The following is a 25,014-nucleotide window of genomic DNA, read 5'->3' as shown; positions in this document are numbered from 1 at the left end:
TGAAGATCCATCAGCCACCAGGTAAAGTACACTGATCTGAGCCTCTTAACTTGCACTACTTTATATCCTTATATCTAGAATCTCTTTTTGTTTCTAATTGTGTGATTTTGTTATTATTGTTTTTTATATATATATATATATTTAAATAATAATGAATACTGCATAAATGTTGCTTACTTGACATTAACTTCCTGCATGTGCAAGTGATTATTTTATATATTGTGCAGGCCGGAGATGATGTGTTAAAGCAGAAGTTCCCAACTGGTGGGTCGCGGTCCAAAAGTGGGTCACAGGTCCATTCTGAATGGACCGCAAGTGACTCAGGAATGTGTCAAGTGTGTAAAAAGACACACTTCATTTGGAAGACAGATCTCCGGCATAGAGCTTTTATTTTGAAGTGTTGTTTCCTGCTGTATAATGAGTGAATAATGGACAGCTGCTTAACAGAGACAGCAGACTAGCTTGAAGACATAGCCAAATGCAAGCATGACGTTGAGTGTGGACCTTGAACTAATGACTGAAGAGAAATCTGGACCACTTCGGCACCACTGTGTTAAAGGACACAGGACGGTGTTGACAATGTCGTTTTACTCTCCATTAATAGGCAACCAGGTTTATATTTAAAGCAGATTGTATTATTCATCTACAATATAACAGAGAAAAATGATGAACATACAACCCTTGAACTTTTTAGCCTGCTGGTTCAGTATGTGTTAAGAGACTGAAAAACCAAGACACTAAATCTCAAGGCATTTCCAAAGGACATGGGTGTGAGACACAGGTCAGGAAAAGTGTCCTGCATCGATCCTTTCTCACAGAGCAGCTCTGATACAGGTCAGGATCTGTCTGTAGAGGGGTAAGGCAACAACGACTAGTGTTCTCTGATTTTCCTCCTCTACCAGGGCTCATCAGAGATCAATACAGCTAAGCGTTTGAGCACAGCATGAGCGGGAACACTCCCAAATCAGGAGCATGAAACAAAAACCTGGACAAAACCTCCCTGTGGAGTGTTTCACATAGTTCTCCCGCATTAGTCGTGCTTCCTGTGACAGGCCTCCGAGTCATGACAGACCGGTTTTACGGCTTCTTGTGAACTCAGTCATGGTGCAGCTTGCCTTTAGAAAAGTATACTCTCCCCGTCGGGGAATCGAACCCCGGTCTCCCGCGTGACAGGCGGGGATACTCACCACTATACTAACGAGGAGTTGTTCTCCAGAAGTCACATGATCACATAAATAGGAAATGAGCAACACAACAGTAGAACTTGTTGAAAGCCAAATCCAAAAACCTGTGTTGGTTTTTCGATTTGATCCACACATATGTCTAATATGTTCAAAAGATCATTAAAGGTTTGGCTTGATTTCAACACCATGAATCAATAATTACATAACACTAAAGGAAATATCAGCAGCTTTTTGAAGTACGATCGAAAACATGCTTAAAACAATTGACAAAATCAGTGATATTGTTATTCTATGTATTGTTTTATTGCTGTATGTAGCCTTTTGGTTATTACATAAACTGAGATGAGTAAGCATTTTTGTCAACATGAGGTCCATTCATGGTCTCCAATGGATGTTTGCCACAGTAAGAAAAGGTGAAGAGAGTTTAGGTTTGAAACAAGTGGATTGCTTCAGAAGGGCTCACGCTGAAACAGTGTGACACAATAAATACGGTGTAGTTCAGAGAGAGAACAAACAGCAACAAACAGTGAACTCAAGACGTGAATGTGCTGTAGCTTCTCTCTCTGTCATATGCTGCCCTCTAGTGACTTAGGTGTGTAACAACTTCCAAACAATGGATCAGTGAGGAGATAAATGAGTGAGCAGACATAAAAGCTAGACCGTGTGTGTGTGTGTGTGTGTGTGTGTGTGTGTGTGTGTGTGTGTGTGTGTGTGTGTGTGTCACACCTACCTGCAGGTTGTCTGTCTGACTGACGTACAGTCTCAGATTGAAGTAGTCTGGTCTGTTTTCCTGCCAAAGCTATACGACAAACACAGACATGGACATCTCAGGATTTCACTGGTGCTGCATGTATCTGGTTTAATTCAACAAAGTCACATTTAGGATAAAGTGCAACATTTATTCCTTTGTGGGTCCGGATACCAAACTCAGAACTTTTTAGGGTACCAAATTACATCGGTACGACTGAGCATCTATTCACGTAAAATCAATCAGTGCCAAATTTCGGTACCTAACAGCCAGTGGCGGCTGCTGGTCTTTCAAACAGGGGAAGCTCACTTTAAGTTTACATCATAAAATTTGTCATAATGTAGCGAGGCAGTAACTTATAAAAGGAACATTTAATTGAAACCATTTTTCAACCACACTCATGCCATAGAACTGCAGCAAAACACACCTCAAAGATTTTCAGATGTGTTTAACAGTGAAAATGAGCTATATGGCTTATGGAAATGAGGAACTCCGGACGGCACTCTGTCAGAAGACTCCACTCGCAAATATCCGCATGGGACTGAGCTCGAAATGCGAAGCGCTGTCAATCACAAAGGGGTTCAGCCTTTTAGACAATTCCTCCAATCATCATGCATACACCGAGCGTCCTCTCCCGCCTACCGCTCCATTAGGTCCCAGGGAAGCTGAGCCTCCCTGGAAGTGACGATTTTGTCGCATTTATCCAGTGACCATCTCGCTTTGCTGCATGAAAAAAACCTGCTCAGCGCTGTCTCATAGGAATGCTTGGAGGCTCCGCGTCCACCGTGCTGACACAAGAATGTATGACAGGGAGGTCGCGTTTGAAAACTGGTGATAAACAGCTGACGTTTGAACATCATAGTCATGATGTGAAATGCATCCTAGTGCACGCATGCAATGTAAATTCTTATTTTAATGTATATTCAATAGTGCATATTTGACCATTTCTTCTATGAAATTTTAAGGGAAGTTCAGCCTCCCTTGTTGTCTCAAAGCAATCGCCCCTGCTAAGAGCACACCTGGGTGAGAACACTGGGTTCAGAAAGGAGGCAGAAGCACTGTCAAGTGCCCGGCAGCTGGGAAGCCTGCCATGGAGCTCCTTCGGCTTCCCAGCAAGTCGAAAATTATCTGGTCTATTTTCTATTTTATTCAAAAATAAACTAGTGTCACTGCTATTTGCTATTGTGTTAAATGATGTAGTTTTTCCATATATTTATCTGTTGTGTCAAAACAGAGGGCAAGAGAGACAGACAGAGATGGTCTTTGTGTGATGAGAAAAGAGAAGAGGAGTAGAGTAGCTTGTTGACTGCAGCTTGTTCAAAAATTACATTTTTGTTGCCTGCAAAATTAGTGAAGTACAAAACAAGGTACCACTGGGTACTGATACTGGTTCAAACGTGAATCCCATCTTAGACTTCCTTGAAATGGGAGAGGTAATATCACTTACAGCCACAAGATGGCGGTAAATACAATAAATACAATTAATGCTCTGCTGACTGTTTCAGTAGGCCTGTGGAGAAGTTTCCAAAAAAAGTTGCAAAAAACAAATCATTGACAAGAAAAATGAAGTTTGAGTTGTACAGAGGGTGATACATGACCTAATGAGTGCTTTTATTTAGTCATACCAAATTTCTGCACCATCTTTGTTTGACTGTAATCAGACTTTAAAAGCCCAGGTCCCTCAGTAACAACTCCCCTGTTGATCGGCACTCTTTTGCACTTAGCCTCTGACCTTCCACTTCCCCTTAAAACCCAGAAAAAGTTCACTGACCTGACTGAGCACAAACACACACAGGAATGGAAAGTTGCTAGCCACAGTAGCCTGTGGCAAGGTGAAGATCTTTGCCGGTAAACTGTCTTAAGTAATGGTAAAAGCGGGGGATGCACAGACATGTTTAGGGGCAGTGGCTCCATTCAAAGTTGCAAAAAAGTTCTTTCAGAAAGTGAATCTTCTGACCCAATGCTGACATTCAAGCACTGAAAAGCACTGGATGCTGGTCAAACAATTATCAAACTCTGATTCTGGACCACAGTTAAGTCCCACATGTTTTAATTAATATAACATGAAGACTATAGCACACAGACTGTGTCCTGACCTTGTGATGAAGTGCACAGAGCAGCTCAGCAAACCAGTAGAAGGACTGGAGTTCCCTGCAGACCCACACAAAGTACAACCTCTGCAACCTGAAACCCGTCCAGCCGTCACTGGTATACAGCAGGGAGGAAGGGAGAAAGGAAAAAAAACATGCTAATGCTTGCTGAAATTGTTCATCATTTGTCAGTATGTGATGTTTGTTTGTTTTTTTCATAACTCACAGCAGAGCATGCAGCACGCAGGCAAACGGCGTGACTCCTATTCCACCCGCGACACAAACGCTGACGTCGTAGTTAAACACTTCCTCTGATGGACTTCCAAAGGGCCCGTCCACGTAAAGCCTGAACATACAGTGTGGATAAAAGCACAAGAGACAATCAACAAAAGAACTGGACAAATACATACACCTATATTTATACTTTCCCCTCAGGGCCAAACACACACAAAAGTAGATAAACATCCTGCATTTGAAATCCCACCGTCTGGGTACAGCTAGTCTGATCCCCCAAACACACACACCCATCATCTCTACAACAGCTGCTTAAACACTTGTGTCATCGAAACACACACACAAACACATATACATCTTTCTCTCACATACACACAGAAACAAAATCACCAAGCACAGTCAAACCCGAACATTTAAAGAAAGTACACCCAGATATGCTCGGACAACACTACACATGAAATTCAAAACTGAGCCCAGTAAATGCTTGGTAATGCTACAGCAGCCTTCACACACCCCAACACCCACCACACAGCCAAGTGGGGCTTGGCTCAGAGTAACTGTCACATAATCACCAGCACTGCACTCGGAAACACTTCCGATAAACTTTTATTCATGGCCAAAAACATGGTGTAAAAAGTCTATAACATCAGTTTGATAGCTTTGCATTATCACAGAGCCATTTTTTCACTTTTCATGCAGCTTAGTAAGCAGTTTCTCTCTGTTTCCAGTCTTTGTGCTAAGCTAGGCTAAACATGTGTTTAACCTATTTCCTCACAGAAATGAAACTAGTATCAATATTGCAGATATTTCAAACATGTCTGACTGTTGAAAAGAAAAAATAAAAGTATTTTAGGGTAGTTATGTGTTGAGTAATACCGGCTGTACTCATTCTACCCACCACTTTATTGGTGACATTAAAAAACTTGACGTCCTAAATAACACTGCTTTCACTGATTGTTTTGTTACATTAAACCTTATATTTAAAGAAATTAAATTATGTCAAGCGGCAACCTCCGGGGCTGAAAATGAAGCCAAAAACTGCAGTTCTTCTACTGGCCACTTGAGGCTGACTCCAGAAGCCACTTAGTCCCCACAGACGCCCATGTTAACATGTTAACAAAGGGCAGGATGAGGGTTACGTTTTGATGATGTGTTATGCATGCGACCCACCGTGGGAGATTAAAAAAGTAGCTAGCAGCAGTTGGCAGCTAACTCAAAGAAGAAGCACAGTGGCCGGAAATGTCCAAAAATTCAGGAAACAATGACATCCTGAGGCTCCGGGCAGAGGATGACATCAGCCACCATATGACAGGGATGGTAAATGATTGTTATTGCCATGTTGTTTAGGAAATGCTGCCAACACACATGTCACTCTCAAAGCTGACGCCGTTATCTTTTACGTTATGCCTGCCACGCCTCTTTTGCTTCTGGGATGCTTGTATGCAATCTAAAACCACACACTGGAGCTGCATGATGCTGCCCGTGTTTGGTTCTGTGTAAAAATGCAAAGGTGGCATAAAGAGGGGACTTCCTAGCGGCCATTTTAGCACAATCTCTGAGTCAGATCCACCCCCTGCTCCTCCCCAGCTACGACCTCTTATCCAAATATGGTCACTTCTGGCTTCAAAAAATCAATATGACGATGGCCAAAATGCCGAACTCGATGCTTCAAAACAGGAGTCCACAAACCAGTGGGTGACGCCATATGGCTACGTCGAATATTTTTATACAGTCTAAGAATTACAATGAATGAATTATTGGATAAATTGAATGTTCATGCGCCTTCAAGTGTTACAGGCAGAATTTAATAAACAAAATATGCATGTCCACTAGTTGAACTGCACCAGTAAATGTAAATCAACCCAAACCCTTCAGACCATAAGTGGGCGCTGTTGTGCCCCTCGGCCCATTTAACAGACAGAGGGGAATAGGGGGTTTTGATGGTTTGTTTAGCTCTGGTTTACTGTCACAAAACAAACTCATCTCCCTTTCTATCTCTGCCTATCTGTCTCTCTCTCAGACACAGAGCAGGAAGAGCACAGGGTCAGAGGTCAGGAGGTCGAAACCTCTGACCCTCTGTAATTCTAAGCCTTCATGAGAAATCATGTCAGCCACATCACACAAACACACACACAGAAACATACTTGGGGTATCTCCTCTGTTGCACCATGGGAAGGATCTCCAAGTCTTTCCTCGGTTCAGGAAGTAACAGCTGTGTGAAGCGCTCTGGGGGGAGGAGAGGAGAGGTTTTGCATTTCTCATTATATTAACCGCTGATCTAACTCTCTAAGAATGAAAAGTATCATATAGATTCCCGAGCAAATGTTACTGTGTAAATATTGCCATATTTAGAGGTGTCTATACATTCCAGCTCAATGCTTTACAACCTTTCCTTAACAGCATGTGGTCATGGCAGATTAAGGGGCCAACACAAACAAACCCACTTCCCTTCCTGTGTTCTGAAAGCGTGTGTGCGTGGAAATGTACAGTAGCAAGTGGAAATGAGTGTACATGTTCTCGAATATGTCACAGGCTCCCAAAGGACACAACTTCCTCTAGCAGTGAGTCCCTTTTGAGTCTGCAGCATACAAATTTCAACTGTTCAAATTAAAGTACAAGACAAAGGAAAGTAATTATCATTGACCTTTTCTTTTTTTGTAAGTGCATGTAAAGTGTTTGAGTCTTTAACACAAACACAAGCTCTGAAAGTCAAAAACATCCTAAAGAGATCTACTGATTGTCAGCTCTTTGCGTGTAGGACTAAGGGGGATATAGTGGCAGAAATGGAATGTAATACATTAAGTATTTTATCTTTAGTGTATAATCGCCTGAAAATAAGAATCTTATTGTTGTAGTTACCTTAGAATGAGCTGTTTATATCTACATAGGGGGCGGATCCTCATCCACGGTGTCCAACATATTGCACTGCCATGTTTCTACAGTTGCCCAGAATGGGCAAATCAAACACTAGCACTGCACCCGACTCGAATCAGATTTGGCCATTTAATACGAATATTCCATGTTTCTTTTTTTTTTTATTCATATAAAGTTTTAAAGTTTGAACAGGGCTCAGCAGGATGTTCAGTGTGACAGCAGCATTCATGTTATATAGTAAACAAGCTAACAGCGCTAATGAAGGAGCGGAAATGTGCAAAAACATTTTCTGCTGAAACTAGATATCAAATAAAAGCAAGACACTGTGTCGTATGAAGTATCTGTGAACTGTAAATTCACCACTTCTAAGCAGAAGAGAGAAGAAAATGTTATCTCGGAGCCGCAGTAAAGAGTTTCTCCTCCTCTGTGCTGCTGCATCACACACACAGCTGACTGTATCAAAGAGTAGCGTGAAAGTCAGGAGTACTCACTCTGCAGCAAAATCTGGGGACCAAAATGTTACTAGAAGTACACTGCACAGCACACTGACTAGCGAAGAAAATAAAAGCTTGATTTGAAGCAATCTCAGTTGGCTGACTGATGATTCAAATCTTCATCTTTCAAGGAGCAGCCCTACTTAACACTGGCTCTAGATAGAGCCATTCGCATCTTTGCATCAGCCACTGTAAGTAGCCCTTCTGCAACGAGCAGTGTGGGAAAAACACGTTTTAACGTGAAACTGCTTTATTTGGTATTTTTCTAGTTTAAATCACGTGAACGTGACTACGGATGTCCCGATCCGATATTCGGATCGGTATCAGCCGCCGATATTAGCAAAAAACGTGCATCGGCATCAGATCGGACTGCATGGAAAAATGCAGATCCAAGAACTCCGATCCAGTTTTTCACGGAGTCCGATCCAGGTTTTCCGGCCAGCCCAGCGCTCCGCGATTCAAGCAGTCCATTCCAGTGATCCGCTCCAGCACTTACTATCAATCCACCAGGCCAGCATGCAGACGGCAGACACACACGGAGGGTAGGAAGAGTAGCGGTCAACTTAGTTAACTGACTATTTGTTTTCTGCTCTGGTTTTTTGAGAGTGATATTTTTATTTGGTTTACACTCTTACTGTTTATGTAAAGAGCACTGATGGCATTGTTTTGGGCACAATTAGTGAAATTGGAGCCATGGATGGACTATTGCTTGTTTAAACAGTTGTACAATATTGTGTGCCTGTGCACCAGGCTGGCACTGACACTACTAAAATAACTGAAAAGGAAAGGCTGCATTGTTTGTTAAATGCCAACAATGTCTTGTGGTGTTAATCTATTTTTCATTTATTAAGGGGCCAAAGCACAAGTGTGTGGAGTCTTGCTGCTATTTTAATTTCAATATTAGACATTTTAAAGATTTCTTGTGTTGATTTATTTTCTATTTATTAAGGGGCCAAAGCAGCCAAAGCAAACCAGCTATATTTTTTATTTAATGTTAATGTTCAAGTAATGTTTGTTTATTTAACCCTGTTAACAATAACTGGGTCAGTTTCTCATACTAACTGTTGTGGATCATTCTAACTAACCTGATTAAGTAGTTGTTCTTGTTAGAGTAATATTGCAGATCAAACCTTTTCTAACACGACTGACAACAAAATAAGTGAATATGTATAATACGCGCTTGGATCGGATCGGTATCGGCCAAAACTCAAGGCTGTAATATCGGTATCGGATCGGAAGTGAAAAAGCTGGATCGGGACATCCCTAAACGTGACCTCTGTGGATAAAAAAGAATAAAGGCAAGCACACATTAGTGGGTGCTGGGCTAGTGGCCCGTCTCCAGTGAGTAAAACAATGCCGAAGAAACACTCATTTTTAACATGAAACTGCATTATTCAGTGTTTTTACCTGTTGTTATCACCTACTCTGTTTGTTTTGCAGAGGAAGAGACCTCTGCGGATAATACCTCCTGAATAATGAACACTGAAGGAAATATAAACTGGAGAAGTTTCCGCTGGTTGCAATCTGCAATCCTAACCACTAGATGCCACTAAATCCCTCTAAATCTTGCACACTGCTCCTTTAAATGTATATTTTGTGTGCGTGTCTGCACACACATTAGTGTGTCTGCACTAATGGTAAATACATTTTTCCAACCGGACAGTAAAACTGTGGGAACCCTGGAGACACAAGTAGCAGGACAGCGTCAGGGAGGGACACTCACTCACATGAAACTGTAGTTTTCCGGACGTGCATCCTCCCCAAAGACAGGAGACAAAACAAAGTGACCTCCATCCTGTCAACTGTGATAGGGAAGTGAAAATGTGTGCCTGTGTCTATGCTACGTGTTTGTCCTTTTATCTATGTTTATCTGCATGTGTAAGTCTATGTAAAAAGCCCTCTGTCAGTGTGTGTGTGTGTGTGTGTGTGTGTGTGTGGCATGTACACTCACCAGTCCAGTCTCCCACGACTCGAAGATGGATGCCAAAAGTTTCCTTGTTCTCCGTGGGACACTGCAAGGAGTTAAAGAGCAGACAGTGAGTCACAACAAAACACACACACACACACACACACACAAGTACGCACACTCTCAGTTGTTGGAAAGCACAAGAAAAAACTAACATGCACGTGCAACTATCACAAAGACATGAATATGCACATACACACACATCCCAATGCACATCAACAGTGCATAGCTACAACTCTTTTCATCAAATTTAACAATGCGCGCACACACACACACACACACACACACACACACACACACACACACACACACACACGGACACACACAACACAGCCTTCCTGTTGGCAGACGTTGTAACTAGCCTCAGGGGTCTGTCTGCTCTGTCAGTGTGATTCTCTGCCCTCCTCCTCAAAACTCCATAACACACCAGGCATAGGCATGCACATACTGCAGTGTGTGTGTGTGTCTCTTTGTGTGTGTGTGTGTGAGTAAGTGTAAGTCCATTCCTGTATGCTGACTAAACAGAAAGCTGTTTGTTTGTCTTCTGCTTTTGTCTCATGCAATCTGGACTAAATCAGAAAACATCAACAAACAATGCCAAGCAGAATATAAGTGGACGACCCAGCTGTCATTCAAGTGTCATCCAGCAGCGGAGGAGGGCGGGATGTTGGGAGAGACAAAGAACTGCATGTTCCTCGCCAGGGGGAAGAAAGTTTAAGGAACTATAAAAACATATGTGTGTGTGTGTTTGCATTGTGTCATGAGTGAGGAATGTGTTGCATAAAGTCTTACCGTCGTGAGCGTGAAGGGATGGTTCTCAAATGAAGAGACACCTGGACAGTTAAGAACAATATACTGAGACGGAGAGGAGATGGGGAGACAGCAGGATGAGGGGAAGAAAGACAGGATTAGAGAATGTGGAGAGAAAACCAAGGTGGAAGCACAGAAGAAAGAATTAGATGAATCTTTTAACTTCAGACACAAACCAGAGTTACAGCGAAAGAATTTATATTGTCCTGTTCATGTCACATCTTCTCACCTGTCCCGGACGAGCCTTGAAGTTCTTCTTCAGCATGCGCAACTCAATGACATTACAGGGGTGCCTGATGACTGTCACTATGGTAACAGGGCTGCTGCTCCGGATGTAGCGGTAGAAACGCTCGGCACAGTAAAGGCAGAGAGGACCGGACACCCAAAGCCACGTCTATAAATACACAGAGACTTTCTACATCATCATGTTAACACTTAATCACCAGCAGTTTGATGTCATATTTGTTGCTCAGTTGGACGATGTCACCCTGTTCAGAGCTCTCCGCAGTTACATAGCTACGGTAACATGACCAATAAAACCTACAAACATAAACCCCAACTTGTAACTGTAGTTTTCCTTCAAGGCTTTCTTGTCTTCTATATTTGGAAACAAATTAAAAAAACTGTGTAGCTCCTTTTTAATTTCTGTCTTGATTGCATTAGTTAAATTAAGTTAAATCATAATCTTATTTAGATGTAACCGCCAGCGATGACTTCGCAGCCATTTTGCTACCAGTTTACGCCCACGTCTGTAGTTCTTAGGTTGCTCATGATTACGGGTTTGTGCGATATGACAAGTGTGCAGCATCAGCCCTGACACAGGCAGCGTTGTATCAGCTGGTGTCTGTCAAGGCTTTCTAATTCTCCCAATTTGTTTCATGAAAAACACAGAGAGGCACCAAATCAAACTCAGCCAAAGAGAATACATGCATAAAGAGGCATGCGAAATCTCTGCAGCTTTCCATCACAGTGTGTGGCGTTTCTGTTTCTGTCTGTTGCCAGTTACCTGCAGCAGACTAATTGCTAACAACTCCAGTAAACCCTGCAGAGCACATTCGGGTTTAAGGGGGATTTTATGGAACCAGCTCGTTGCTTAACGACCATGTGCAAACACATAATCACACACGCAGGAAGAAAACACACACAAACACAAGCCTTGATGTAGAAAGAGGATGCCTGCCCCTCCCTCACAGCACTACACCTCTAATAAACGCGACCAACTCCCACCAACACCTCCCAAATACTGAACACACACGTCTTACACACCTTCTGCGTCAGACACACACTTGCAGGTATGAACACTTCCTTCAGCATGCACACAAATAAATCAAAATGCTAAGATACATGTAATAGACACCACTAACATGTGCACACGCACACGCACACACACACACACACACACACACACACACACACACACACACACAGACCTGGGGGTAGTGTGGCTGGAAGTGAGCCTCCTCTTTACATCTCCTCTCTTCATCTTCACCCTGCTCCAGCTCCTCGCCCTGCTGCTCTGTGCTGCTCTGATTGGCTCTGAGGCAGCCAGGAGGGTGGGCCTCTATGTTGGTTTGATACTTCAGGGCTCCGCTGATGGGAAAGACGACATTTATTTACAAGAATGTTTACATTATTTAGGTGCATTTTGATCCCCTTTTACTTTCACATTCGGTCCTCCTGATATACTTAATACAGAACAATTCATGCAATCTACAAGTCAGTGATGATGTTTATATTATAAAACACTTTTAATGACACTATGCGTTCAGGCAATCACACTGTACAAAGGCATGCAGCTCATCGGGGGTATAAATCACAAGTTTCATCACAATACGATAGCATTATGATTCTTTGGACAATGCCATATTTTGCTCATATCGCAAAGTCTGCCAAGGGGCCATATCAGTAAATACCCTCAATGTGTTTTTCTTGGCTGCTTACTATTGTCTCCTGGCACTAGGCCACAAGCACTGTTAAAATGTTTAGAAAGGAGGTGTGCTTGGATGGAAATGGTGAAACAGATGTGCCATGGGAATTTTGAAATGAAGAACTATCTTAAAGTTGACACTATGTTTTCTTGTTTTCACTTTGCAAAGACGATATTCCCTATAAAAAGATTCTGCGTATGTGAGCAGAATCTGTAGGTGACAGGACAAGTTTTGGGACTGGAAGTGTTCTGGTTTCTGTTTGTGGCCCAAGTGGTACTGTTCGATCACATGTAAGGAGCACGTAAAGAGTCCATGTGGAAAGGCAGAATGCATCGGACAAAATGCAATCTCAGAACCCCTCGGCTATGTCTGATGATGATTTAGCTCTATGTTACCTTTTTTTTAAAAAAAAAAAAAATCTGCATTCATGTGCAGCAATCTGTTTATAGAAATTGGATAAGATGACCAGCACATGCAAGAGCAAGTGTTGGCCCCAATATCTGTTGGCTACACCGGATCATCCTGATATACTGGCCTTCGCCCCCAGAGGCTAATCGTCGTCAGACCAATAGCCGATGTGTTCCGAGACTGCACTGATGATAATGAATTGTTGATCATTAAATCGATTCACCTATCTAAATCGACAGATCGTTACACCGCTTCAGATCATGAGTGCTGGAAACTTGCCTGTAAAGTAAGGATGATTTTATTTTCATGTGTTCGGCCTGTGGCTACAAATGTGATCCAACAAGATATAGCCATTAGTACAGCTACAAGCTGTTGGTTAATAAAACATATTAAATTTAACCCAACAAAACACTGCAAAGAAAGACCAGGCCTTAACTTTTTCCAGCACTTCAATGACATGCTGAAGCATCAACCAATCATATGTTTTTGTTTCTAGCTGTGACACTGCGTTATTAAGCTTAGTTAGCTGATGCTATGCTAGCTTTATGTGCATTGCGGTGCACATTGGGATGAAGTGGAGTGGCGAAATGTTAAGTTAAAATGGGGCTCCGACATTGATCAAAAACATATAATTTCTGACCAAATACAAACATTCACTAGAGGTGCTTTGTGGCAAGTAGCAGACACACTTGGCAATAACGTAGCTGGTCACACTGTTGCATTGTTGCTCGTAGTGTGAACACAGCATGGGTAAGTAAATAAATTCCTATAGCCTGATTTCACCTGAAAAAACTTGACTTTCATTTTGTCAGAACAAGAATGACACTTTGTGTTGATGTGATATTTCATTTTAAATAAGTCTTTTTTAATAAAGTCAATGCATGGTTTCTTGAAAAGCAGAGAGGAGAATTGCCATGTTGTCAGTAAGTCTGGAGCTGCTGATGGCAGCTTAGAGATGTCTCCAGCTGTCAGCGGGAGTCTCCAATATTTGCTGACATTCACATGTGAAGCAAACTCTTATCTTGTCTTGTGGAGGTTGTGGTTGAGAGGGAGAGAAACTGTGTGTGCTATCAGACCTACCCGACCATGTGCACCATGAGGATGACGTAGAAGACAATGAAGAGGTTGTGAGTGTACCAGAAGATCTCATAGTTGGACAACCTTGGAAAAAAAGGCAAGATAACAACATATATGATTATTTTTAAAGAAACTCTTACTTCGAAGTCACACCAATTATGTTTTAAAAGACAGATAACAACCAAAAAGAGATGTAAATGAGGAATGATAACATTGTAACATGATAGAGGGAAACAAGAGAGCAAGAGACACAAAAAGAGCAGAGACAACAAAAGAAGAAAGCGAGGTCAGAGTTTGTTCAGGACCAGACGCACAGACTCCCAGCTGAGAGCCTGAGTAAGCAGGACATCAGAGGTCAGTATTAGAGGGGTCATTACACACAACGACCCCCCCATAAACACTGCAAACACTGAACATCATCAAACCCTGTATTCATCCTCTTTTACTCCAACTTCTTTCATGTTAGTTTTCCTAAAATATACTCTGTTTCTGTACAGCTTGGTCATTTTAAATCAAAATGTATGTGTTCACTCCTGGTAGGTGGTCTAAACCAATCGTCCGCTGAAAACAATAATAACCCAAAGCTGAATTACCAAATATACAAAATGTTACAACATGTGAGGGGAAAATGTGTATAACATTGAACAATTTGTTTACCTGTACAACTATGTTTCCAATTAAACTTCTTCTCTTCTCAGTAGTGTGCTTCAACAATGGTATCTATTTCTATCTCTTATTTTGGCTGTACAAGAGAGACATTTTAATATATTATCAGTATTCATATAATCCAATTTATAACATAAATTTAAGGCCACATCGTGCTTGGCTCACACAGTTTTTCAGTGTTTTGGAAAGACAGGACTGGGGATGGGAATTGAGAACTGGGTCCAAATCGTACAATCAATCAGTATCATTTGCCTCGAAGCCTATTAGTTCTGGTTTTCAAAGGCCAGGTGTTCTTCTGACAGTTGTATATTGCAAAACAATGGCGTCAAACTCATGCATCTACACTGCTGGAAAGAAGGAGTCATGGTGGATAGGAGAGCGTGGCGTCATTTCGCAAAGAAAGATGACAGCTATGTTTCTTGTGATGTCTGTACAATGATGGTTTCAATTAAGGATGGAAATAGCAACAATATGCTTAAAACATCTCTCTATATGGGCTTTAAGTCCAGGAGTGGCCTGTATTTGACACTCTACACACGAGTGCTACTGCTTCCAACAGAGCAGCAGCCTTTGAGGTTGAAAAGACAAACGCCCCTTTTACACTGCCAGATTTTCCGCGAATGTTGGGCCGATTTGCCGGCAAGCTGCGAGCAGCGATTTTTCTGTTCAGAAAAACTGAACGGGGATGACTTTTTATATAAATCACCTGTTTACATTTTATTAAGGCTTATGCTCAACTAAGGGCAGGCTGCTTTGACTGACAGGCTGTCTGCCAATAGTGTCCTCAGCCTTTTAGTTAGATCCACCCCTCGCCCCTCAACAGCACCAGCCTCTCACCCCAAAAATGCTCTCTTCTGGCACCAAAAAAACAACATGGTAGCGGTCAAAATGCAAACTCAAGGCTTCAGAACAGGAGTCCACAAACCAATGGGTGACATCCCGGTAGCTGCGTCCATTATTTTATACAGTCTATGTTACCAACCAAGCAGCACGTCTGTTAAAGAGGGTAAATATCCTGTGATATAATATCATAAGTGCCACAACACAAGCACATACATTTTACAGTAATAATCCCAGGCCAGAGACCTTTGGTTGATTATCTTTTGCTTACATTGACAAACTGGAATGATGTTCTTTCTCCTGCCTTTGTTTTCAGATTAGCTTATTAACTACCGATTTCTGCTTCCATGGACAAAGCATCTAAAAATTCCTAAGAAGTATGTAATTAGCAATGTTGTTTAAAGGTGAAAATGAAGATGCAAAGTGTTGTAATTAACAGAGCATGTTCATAACCCTGGGAGCATTAATGTGTGTTAATATCACTGGATCATTGTGACTCATTATGTAGGTATTCTTCTGGTAAGTGGCAGCCCTCATCCCACCGATCCAGCCACTTACCCAAACTCTTATCTAAAGCCTTAAGTGGTCTGGAAAAGCCTCTTATCCTCTGTTCAATTACTGAACAAGGCAAGGACAGCACATGCACACACACATTCCAAGTCTCACACACCTGCACACACATGCAGAGTGGGTGACCCGCTATGACCCAAGTAATAACAGAGCTGTGAGTGGAACACTTAAGTGAGGATTTGCTCTGTAACAGACCTCTGCTAGCGTGTCTCCTTATGTTTTCCATCTTGTATTTCTCTCTCTTAAACACACACAGGCTACACTCAGAAAAAAAACAGCAACAGACATGACACAAAGAGATACACATAGAGGCAGAGACACATGAACACAAAATCCAGGGTTGTATTGAGACAACTGGATGCCACATTCCAATATGGCTCCTGTTCATTTCAAGGAAAGTGTCTCACAGCGAACAAACCTTTTAGGTTTTCTCTCACACATGCACAGGCCACAGACATTATTGCTTTGACTCTAGAACATAAAAAGTGATTTTCTAGGCTTTGGGAAACTTTGGTTGACCTACCGTACGCAGTGGGAGGAGGAAGTGAACATCAGGAAAAGGATGAGAACCAACAGAACGCCTGTGACTCCTGGGACTGGAGATAATCAGCAAATTAAAAAGTGAAGACAAAGTTGACATCCCAGGATACATACATGTAAGACTCATGTAAGTGGAGATATCTGCTCACTATGACACTCTCACATAATTAAATAGTATGCAAGCAGTCCTATTTTTTCTCTGAGGTCATATTTTACCCACTAAAACACCAAAAATACAGAGAACAGAAAGAGAGGACGAAACACAGCATGACCCTCCTCTCCTCTTGGCATAAAGCCACTCTAATCTGCAACACATTCACCACATTTCATTGCTATACAAGTCAAAAATGTACCAGCATACACACACCTCTGGTCTACATGCAATACTGTATTAGAAAGAGTAGTTCTTCTTACTTGTGGTCAAAATGATCAGCTTGGGGTCCTGGAAGGAAACGCAAAAATAATGAATTGTCAACTTCCTGCACTTGCTTGGCCAGGTGTGCAGAGGTGAGGTGCAGGATTGATACCTCCCGCTTGGGCTTTTGTTGAACCCTTCAAAAACTACTTTTGTAGACACCATGAAAGACTTTGGGGAGACTGACCAGAGTATGTTACCATTAACTGGTTAACCGCTGAATTATTTTACTGCACTGTGCACTACCCACATCTGGTGGGAGCCAGCCATTAGAGCCACTCATTCGGTGGTTAACACTAATAAAGCCGTCCTGACCCAACAGGGTTACGATGCAGCTCCACTATAAACAACCAGAAATTTCCCTCCCATTCATTGTGTATTGGTAGAGACAGTTTCACTGCACAAAATATGCTGGGATACCTGTGATGTGGACTCAGCTGGCTGTATGATGAGCCAATCAAGCTGCGGCGAAAAGGGACGGGCAGGGCAGGTCAGATACGAGTTTGTGCAAATTGGTTGTGAATACAGAGGCTGCGCCATTACAGTTAAAACACTGTGACCACCCTCCGGTCTCCCCTAGGTCGCCCTGGTGAGTAAGCAGGTCAATTTTGTGCAGCAAACCCCCTCTAGCATTGTTAGCTACTGTATGTTATACCTGTTAGTTCTGTTAGCAGTGTCATCACAATTAGCAGTGCTTAAATGAAGACACTTTCTTAATGGGGCTAAGTGGGGTGAAACCTGAGGGTGGCTACCATGTTTTTAGATCAACGCTGTCCCACCACCCGAACAGCGTTACCAGCAGTAACTGCCGAATGAGCAGCGCCGCTAGCTAGCTCCCACCTGACCCAGGTAGTGAACCATGCAGAGCAGCCTAGGCAAACATTAGATTGGAGACTGTACAGTGTGCACTGTATTTCTGCATGTTAACGCAGCTAGCTGGTTGGCTGTCAACAGAGCCAACAAAAAATTAAAAGGGCAAGACATGTACATCACAAAACATTAAAATTTCACCTAAATCTAAATGGAGACAGAATTCCTCTTTTATTTAATGTCATTTTGTGTTTTTTTTCTTACAATTACCTGATTAGTTACCGGTAACATACAATTAACCAGAGCTGACACATTCCTAGTTCAGACATCCTTAAGGTCGAGGTAAGATTTGGGGTTAGACATGTCGTTGTGGTGGTTATGAACAGGGGTCATGGAATGCATCAAATCAATGAGGGCCCTCACGAGTATAAAGTGTAAAATGTGCATGCGTTTGTGTCTCACCTCTCCCCTGTAGCGAGCCAAATTGAGAGCAGGAAAGTCGTCCGAGTAGCTCACACTGAAGTTGACGACATTCACCAGGTGGGCAGACACGTGTACAACTGCAGGAAGAAGAGAAAGGGTTACACGATGCTGATTTATAACACATTTTTGTGCACACACATCAGCAGACATGCAGAACAGCCCCTCTGGTTCAAACACACGCACACACGTAATTATAAAGGTCAAAATGAACTCCTAGTGGACACTCGTACAAACATCTCTTTGTCTATTCAGCAGAAAATCAGCAAAACATCCTCCTGACTCACCAGCACACACTTGCACACACACACTCACACACACACCTCCCTGACATCATGGGCTAACCATGCAGCCGTTCGACAGCTGATGGAATTAGAGGGCGTAATCATGAGACACAAGGGTCCTTTTTTTCTCACTCACATCCTTTCTCACTCCCACTGCTTCCCACCCCCCTCTTCCCCCTCTCTTTCTCTCTGTCTTCTCTCACTCTCTGTCTCTGTCCCTCCCTGCTGTCTCTCTGTCTTCATTGTCATCTCTTGTCTCAGAACTGTGGAACGCTGCTATTAGAACATGAGAGCTTTGCCCCAAGAGAAGAGGGAAGATGTTGATGATTTGAGGAGTGAAAGGCAATGATGAAAGAGGACTTAAGCTTACAGATGATGTAATAGTTCAGAACAGATGACAGAATGTTCTATTGGCTCAAGGGATGGTCGATCCTACAGACTAAATGTCTCAGCGGCTAGGGTTTGCCATGATTTTTTTGCAACTACTAGATGGACTGCACAGAGGATGAATCCTGGGTGGACTGGGGCAAACATGGTAAACATCATAACTGTTTAACACCAGCATGTTAACATTGTCATTGTTAGCATCTTAGCACACTGATGCATTTAGCCTCACAGAGCAACTAGCATGGTTGTAGCGTGGATTAATAGACTTGGTGTTGTTTCTTTGTATCTGGTTTTAACAATCCACCTCACTATGTTTGTTTTCTGTTTGTTTTGGGGGGCACTCCTCTGAATTTACATGCCAAAGTCAGTTTCCTAGTAAGGCTGACTCAATTCTACAACATCATCTGTGGTTCTGGAGCACCTTTGTCAACTCTAACTTTAGAACATAAAGGGCCCTCTCTCACAACCGGTGCAAAGCACAACTGTCACTGCTGTCATTTGTGTGGTCAGCACACAGGTTGTGCAAGTAGCAAATGTACATGGGTTTGTACTTCTTAAAATGAGGTGTTGTCAGGTGCACTGTTGGCACATTACTATTCTGAGACAGCAGAAAGCAATTGACCAACAAAAACCTGGTCTAGAGTCAACGGTGCAGTATTTTCCTGCTATTTAAAGGCCGCATTACTCGGATAGCAAGATGCGTATACATCGGCGGGTTTTGCAACACGCTTACACGCTGCTTGTTAAACACACAGGGGTGAGAAGATGGGTTGAGCATGAGTAAAATACCACACCAATAATGAACAAAATATTAATTACATCTTCTAAAATGTGAACAAAGCAGAGAGCAGAGCAGAGCTGCTGTCAAGACTCTGCATTACAAGAGATGCTGTTTGCATTTATGCACGAGGAGGAGCATTACTACGCTGACTTTTTCAAATGTCAAAGTTAAGATCTGTTTTCTCGGTCAAGTTTACAACTACAGGTTTTAGTTTTGCTGTTTAAATGTCCCACTGAATTTGCTGCCGTGACATAACTGCTCTTACTGCATTACTCTCAGTAGAAACCACTCTTATCTGCAAAACCCACTGGCGACACACCTGCTTTTTTAAAGGTTTGGGAGATGTCAGTCTTATTTGTTGAATTCATGTTACACCCAAAACATACTTATGATTGTTTAAGAGACTACATACAACCCCTTTGCTCCTTGTATCTAACTTTGCGCCCAGTTTATGTGCCATCAAAAGTGGAGTTGAAAACGTCCTAAATGCACTCGCGCCATGTACTTTAGTGTCAGTGCCCAAAGCCTGTATTACAAAGACATAGGTATTTATCGAGCTGCATTATGGGAAGTGTAGGATCTAGTTTTTCTGATGTTCAACACACACAAACAAAAGACAGCAAATCTTGGGCTGTGCTGCTTTGATGTTTACCATGCCTTTACAGTCTGTCTCTTTTAATTTCCCAATTTTCTGGTAGTAAATACTTGCTAAAGAATTCATGTACATGCTATCTAATGGAGCAGAAATGCTTGAAGTCGGGAGGTATTTATAGACTGTTTGTAGACAACAATGTCTCTACAGGCTTCGTTGAGTGTTTCATTCCAACACTCATCAGCCACTGTGACGACTGGATCACTGCGAGGAAAAGCACACAGCATGTAGATATGTGTAGGTGGTGAGCGCTGACTTAGGTTTTCTTTTTCGTGAGAAAAAGATAGTCATGTGTCACTGTACGGACATGAAGCCAGATCTCCAAAAAAACATGAATGAATAAGAGGAAAAAGCCTGTGAAGCAGAGACCCAGAGGACGCACAGCTGCAAGAAGCTCCCATGATGTCATGACAGGAGTCTCACAAGAGCAACAACTCACACGCGCACGCACACACACACACACACACACACACACACACCATGACCAGCTGGAGGGACATCACGGCTGGTACGCCAGGAATGCTGAGCTAGCCTCGGTCCATTTATCTACACTTCACACACACACACACACACACACACACACACACAGGGATACATGAAGACATGTGAGCTGTGGTGATAAGTGAGTTTTACCAGAAAAGATGCAGATGGCTACTCCACATGCCACATGAAAGGTCTTGCTCTTGTCCAGCAGTCTGCGAGTCTCTCTGCTGGATACCTGCATGAGCACATGTGTTGGAACACAGACAGTAGTATTATCTTTGTGGCCGGGATTCAAGGGAAATTCATTTTCAACGTATCCTCTTCTCTTCCCTATATGTGGAATTTATCTTTAACAGTAATGCACTGAATTTCAAAATATTTTCTTGCATTTTCTTGCACTTAAAAATCTCTTAAATATACCTCATGGAAAACACTGCGTTTAAGCAGTTTATTTCCAGCAGAGTAGGTTTACGTAAAAACTACTAACAAGAACATCATCACAGATTTTTGAATAAACTCCACATTTCATGTGTGTATGTCCCCAAAATATCCTGCAACTTCACATCTTTCAAAGTGACATAAGCAAAAACTTGGTGTTGCTCTGCATATTCCCAACTCAATACACCCTTTCTTCCCCTCCCTATATCTTTGCTTTCTCCCTCATTCCTCTCCTCAACCCCCTCAGTCTCCTTCTCACCTTGTGTGTTCCTCGGAAGAAGGTGAGCAGGGAGCGACACATGGGCAACAGCACCAAGCTGCAGTTCAGATTCAGCACAGACGCAGACGCCCTGCTGATGCACAGCCCTAGCTGGGAAAGACACACACACACAAACACACACATTGTTAGGCGGGTTGCTGAAATGGGGCTGGATACAGCGGATGTAAAGTAATAAGGGGCCCTGTGGATTAGGATGAACACTTTTGAGCTGTTCCCATTCAGATTTTGGGCTATTAAGTGTGCACACTGAGGGCTTGAGGCATGACTTCCCCGCCACACAGGGTTATTTAAAACCATCTTTGTCCTTCTCAGTATGGGGAGCTAATAACTGCTCTGCTTTAGGCATCTCTCTGCTGGAGCTTTGCCTTTAAATAGAACACTAATTTAGTTTTGTTGGGATGATGACAGACAGACTTCTTTAGTAATTGTCTAAAAGAGAATTTACCATATCTGTTAAAAAATCTAAAATGACTGAGGTTAATTTATTTTAAATGATAACAACATTGTATCCTTCAAAAGTAAGTTGTATATTAAAAAAATAGTTTACATTACAGCTGCCTACACAATCAACTCTCCAGTTGCACTGTTGAATGCAAATAAACTGTGTGCCAGTGTTGCAAGATAGGTCTTGGTCTTGAGACCCTCTCAAGACCATTTTTTTGAAGGTCTCAGTCTCGTCTTGGACTTGACCCAATTTTGATTGGGTTGGTCTCGGTATCAGACAAAAATGATACTGGATTTCACTTTAAGACCGGTCAAGATGACAACTGCAAGGATACAACTAAATTGCCTGTGCAAAAAGGAGCGTTGAATCAAGGTAGTTAAGTCAACTTTAAGTCCTTAGTGTCGGCAAATCAATTCTTTTATGAAGACATTTCTCATGGTACTCTTGCACATACCAGCCATTGATACAGTATGCATGCAAAGAGATGCATAAAGAGGAATCATCATTTGTTCTCTGTCTGTGTTTTTATGTTTTTAATGAGGATTTTTCAGATTCATTTGAGGAGTGCCCATGGTTTGCATGTTCCACATTTTATCATAGTGTGTCACACAGTGTGGGACTCGCACCGGTCTGGTCTTGGTCTTGTCTCAGTCTTGATACACTCTGGTCTTGGTCATGACTTGGCATCAGTTTAGGTGGTCTTGACTACAACACTGCTGTGTGCAAAGAAATAAATATGAATGTATGAGTAATTTTGTGTTTTCCAATAAACCAAGGTTTTTCCAGGTCTGACACTGTGGGCCTCCTCTCCGACGCAAATTTAAAATTGCTGGTCTCAAATGTTCACGTTTTCAACGCAGGGCAAATACAGGGCACAACTGATGTATGCCATTTTAGGGGTTTCTTTGTGTAATGTACCCTTGGATGTGCAGACATCTATCATTGAACTACAATTTGCTCTGCCTCACTAAGAAATCTGGGCAATGTGGCAAGCCAACTTTCATTGAGCAGTTGCATCTGCCACTCAGTCAAGTCACTTTGCACCATATAACATCATGAGATCAGGGCTTATCTGATTGAGTATGCAGCTTAACTCCTTGCACAGTCACTGGTCACCTCTCGCCTTCACCACTGTAACGTCTTCTGGCAGGGCTGCCAGTGTGCACAGTAAAACTTCTGCAAATGGTCCAAACTGCGACCAAACATCGGGTCTTTAACCAGCCAAAAACCCACCTCTTCTGACAGTACATTCTCACCTAATATGCTCTTTGTCTCTCTCTCTACATCTCGAACATTGTCTAGTTTTTTTCTAAAACAACGTAATTTGCTCGGCACTTATACTGTATGTTACTTCATACACCTGCAAACCTTGTAGCAATTGTGTCAGATGGAGTAGTGAGGCACTCTCAAAGGCTCAAGGTTAATTCAGCACCTGACACTAGGATGAAAAGAGTGTAGTTTACCTGAATCGACATGGGGGATGCCCGCGATGTAATATGACTTTACAAATCTCAAGCTACAGCTCAATAATCAAAGCTGTTTTCAAGCGGAAACACTGGATGTACTTTGGCGTCGACTAAACTCAGCACATTTGAACGCTTTCTTGGCAGACTCTCTGAGCACTGCTGGTGCCGTCTCCTCTGATTATCCCAAAGAAACTGAAACAACTAGTGTGAGAGATGAAGGTGAGTGACTGCAGATCAGGAAGACAGAGAGACAGGTCATGTGTAAAACTGTAGATCTTGCGAGTATTGAACTCTCGCCCCTTGTAGACTGATAAGGTGGCTGTTAAAAACATACTGTCTAACATAATGAACATTGCTACTGTGACGTGAGAGTGGAATTGTGGAGGAGCAATGGGCGAATCTGACTTATAAGGCCCTTTTACACTGCCAGATTTTCCGTGAATGTTGGGCCGTTTTGCCGGCAAGCTGCGAGCGTTTAGACACACAGAGCCGGATTGGCGAGTTGATCCAAGGTGCCAAATTTTCCACCTCGTAGGGTAGACATATTGGCGGAACCTTTTTGGTTTAAAAAGAACAAGGCGCCCCTACGCCATGGAAGGGGCTGTTGATGACTTGTGGGAGGAGCTGTTGATGACGCCACATGTGCGACCCACTGGCGGTGGATAAACAGGAAACAGCTGATAGCAGGAATGAGCAGCTAGTAGCAAGAGGGAACGCAAACCTGACAGACACTGTAAAGATGAGCAACTGGGGAGACAAAGAATTGCGCACTCTCCTTGTCCTCGCAAACGAAGAGGCCATTAACCGTCAGATGACGGGAACGGTGAAGGACAGGCCAACTTACGAGAGAATCGCCGAAAAACTGACCAGCCGCGGCTTCACTTGGAGTAAGGCTGTTTACGTCACACGCGGAGCTACACGTTTTGTTACTTGCTCACGCCCCCCATTCCCCCAAAAAAGGCACATTCTGTATGAACAAAAGTAGGCAGGCGGCATTTTGCTGCACTCCCCGATTTTGTTTTTACCCTGCCAATGCTGAAAGAAGACTGATTGGGCATTCCTGCAAATTTGCACAATTCCTATTTAAAAAGGGGCATTCCTGCAAATTTGCACAATTCCTATTTAAAAAGGGCTATAGGCTGTGATGATGGCTCGCAGACAAATTATGTGGCATATAATATAATATAATCACCTTCACCTTTAAAGATCTATTCTCTACCACCTCTCGAAAGACCAGGTGTAAGTGGTAAGACAAGTAAAATGACTAAATTCACCCCCAGTAGAGTAGGCAAGAAACCACAGTTTTCTTCACAACTGACTGAAAAAGACAGAAGTGCATACTGCGGTGTTTCTGAAACATAAGAATGAAGCACATAAACAGGCCAAAGTGAGAATCTACATATAGCAAGTCAAGGCTAACGCTAGTGTGCTTCAAAGTCTGATACCTTTACCCTTTAAAAACCTCCCACGCACATTCACTCAACTCAGCTTCCCACAGAAAAGCAGCTGACGGCAAAACCACAAGGAGGAGATCTGATATCCTGCTTTCTGTACAACCCCAACACCCCAAACAACCAAACACACACACATACACACTCACACACACACACACACACACACACACACACTGAACCATACAGGTGAATGAGATAAGATGCTTTCTG

The 25,014-nt window shown here is 42.5% G+C and overlaps 1 protein-coding gene and 1 non-coding gene across 2 annotated transcripts in view; both read right to left on the bottom strand.

Annotated features, from left to right (window-relative positions):
- The window catches only part of LOC126406790 (NADPH oxidase 4), a 30,056-nt gene that overhangs the window by 1,457 nt on the left and 3,585 nt on the right, over nucleotides 1–25,014 (bottom strand). The window contains exons 3-16 of the mRNA XM_050071296.1: nucleotides 21,419–21,529; nucleotides 20,872–20,956; nucleotides 18,117–18,214; nucleotides 16,844–16,871; nucleotides 16,413–16,485; nucleotides 13,817–13,897; nucleotides 11,831–11,990; nucleotides 10,630–10,794; nucleotides 10,383–10,445; nucleotides 9,576–9,636; nucleotides 6,401–6,482; nucleotides 4,249–4,368; nucleotides 4,029–4,137; nucleotides 1,915–1,983 (exon numbers count right to left, since the gene is read on the bottom strand). Coding sequence (XP_049927253.1) covers nucleotides 1,915–1,983; nucleotides 4,029–4,137; nucleotides 4,249–4,368; nucleotides 6,401–6,482; nucleotides 9,576–9,636; nucleotides 10,383–10,445; nucleotides 10,630–10,794; nucleotides 11,831–11,990; nucleotides 13,817–13,897; nucleotides 16,413–16,485; nucleotides 16,844–16,871; nucleotides 18,117–18,214; nucleotides 20,872–20,956; nucleotides 21,419–21,529 — 1,305 coding nt within the window. The remainder of the gene's footprint in view (nucleotides 1–1,914; nucleotides 1,984–4,028; nucleotides 4,138–4,248; nucleotides 4,369–6,400; nucleotides 6,483–9,575; nucleotides 9,637–10,382; nucleotides 10,446–10,629; nucleotides 10,795–11,830; nucleotides 11,991–13,816; nucleotides 13,898–16,412; nucleotides 16,486–16,843; nucleotides 16,872–18,116; nucleotides 18,215–20,871; nucleotides 20,957–21,418; nucleotides 21,530–25,014) is intronic.
- trnad-guc (transfer RNA aspartic acid (anticodon GUC)) lies at nucleotides 1,133–1,204 on the bottom strand. The gene has a single exon. It is a non-coding gene; the product is annotated as a tRNA-Asp (tRNA).

The sequence above is a fragment of the Epinephelus moara genome, chromosome 2 (genome assembly GCF_006386435.1).
Source record: "Epinephelus moara isolate mb chromosome 2, YSFRI_EMoa_1.0, whole genome shotgun sequence".
Taxonomy (NCBI): domain Eukaryota; kingdom Metazoa; phylum Chordata; class Actinopteri; order Perciformes; family Serranidae; genus Epinephelus; species Epinephelus moara.
Note: the sequence above shows the minus strand (reverse complement) of the source record. Positions and strands in the feature narration are given on the sequence as shown.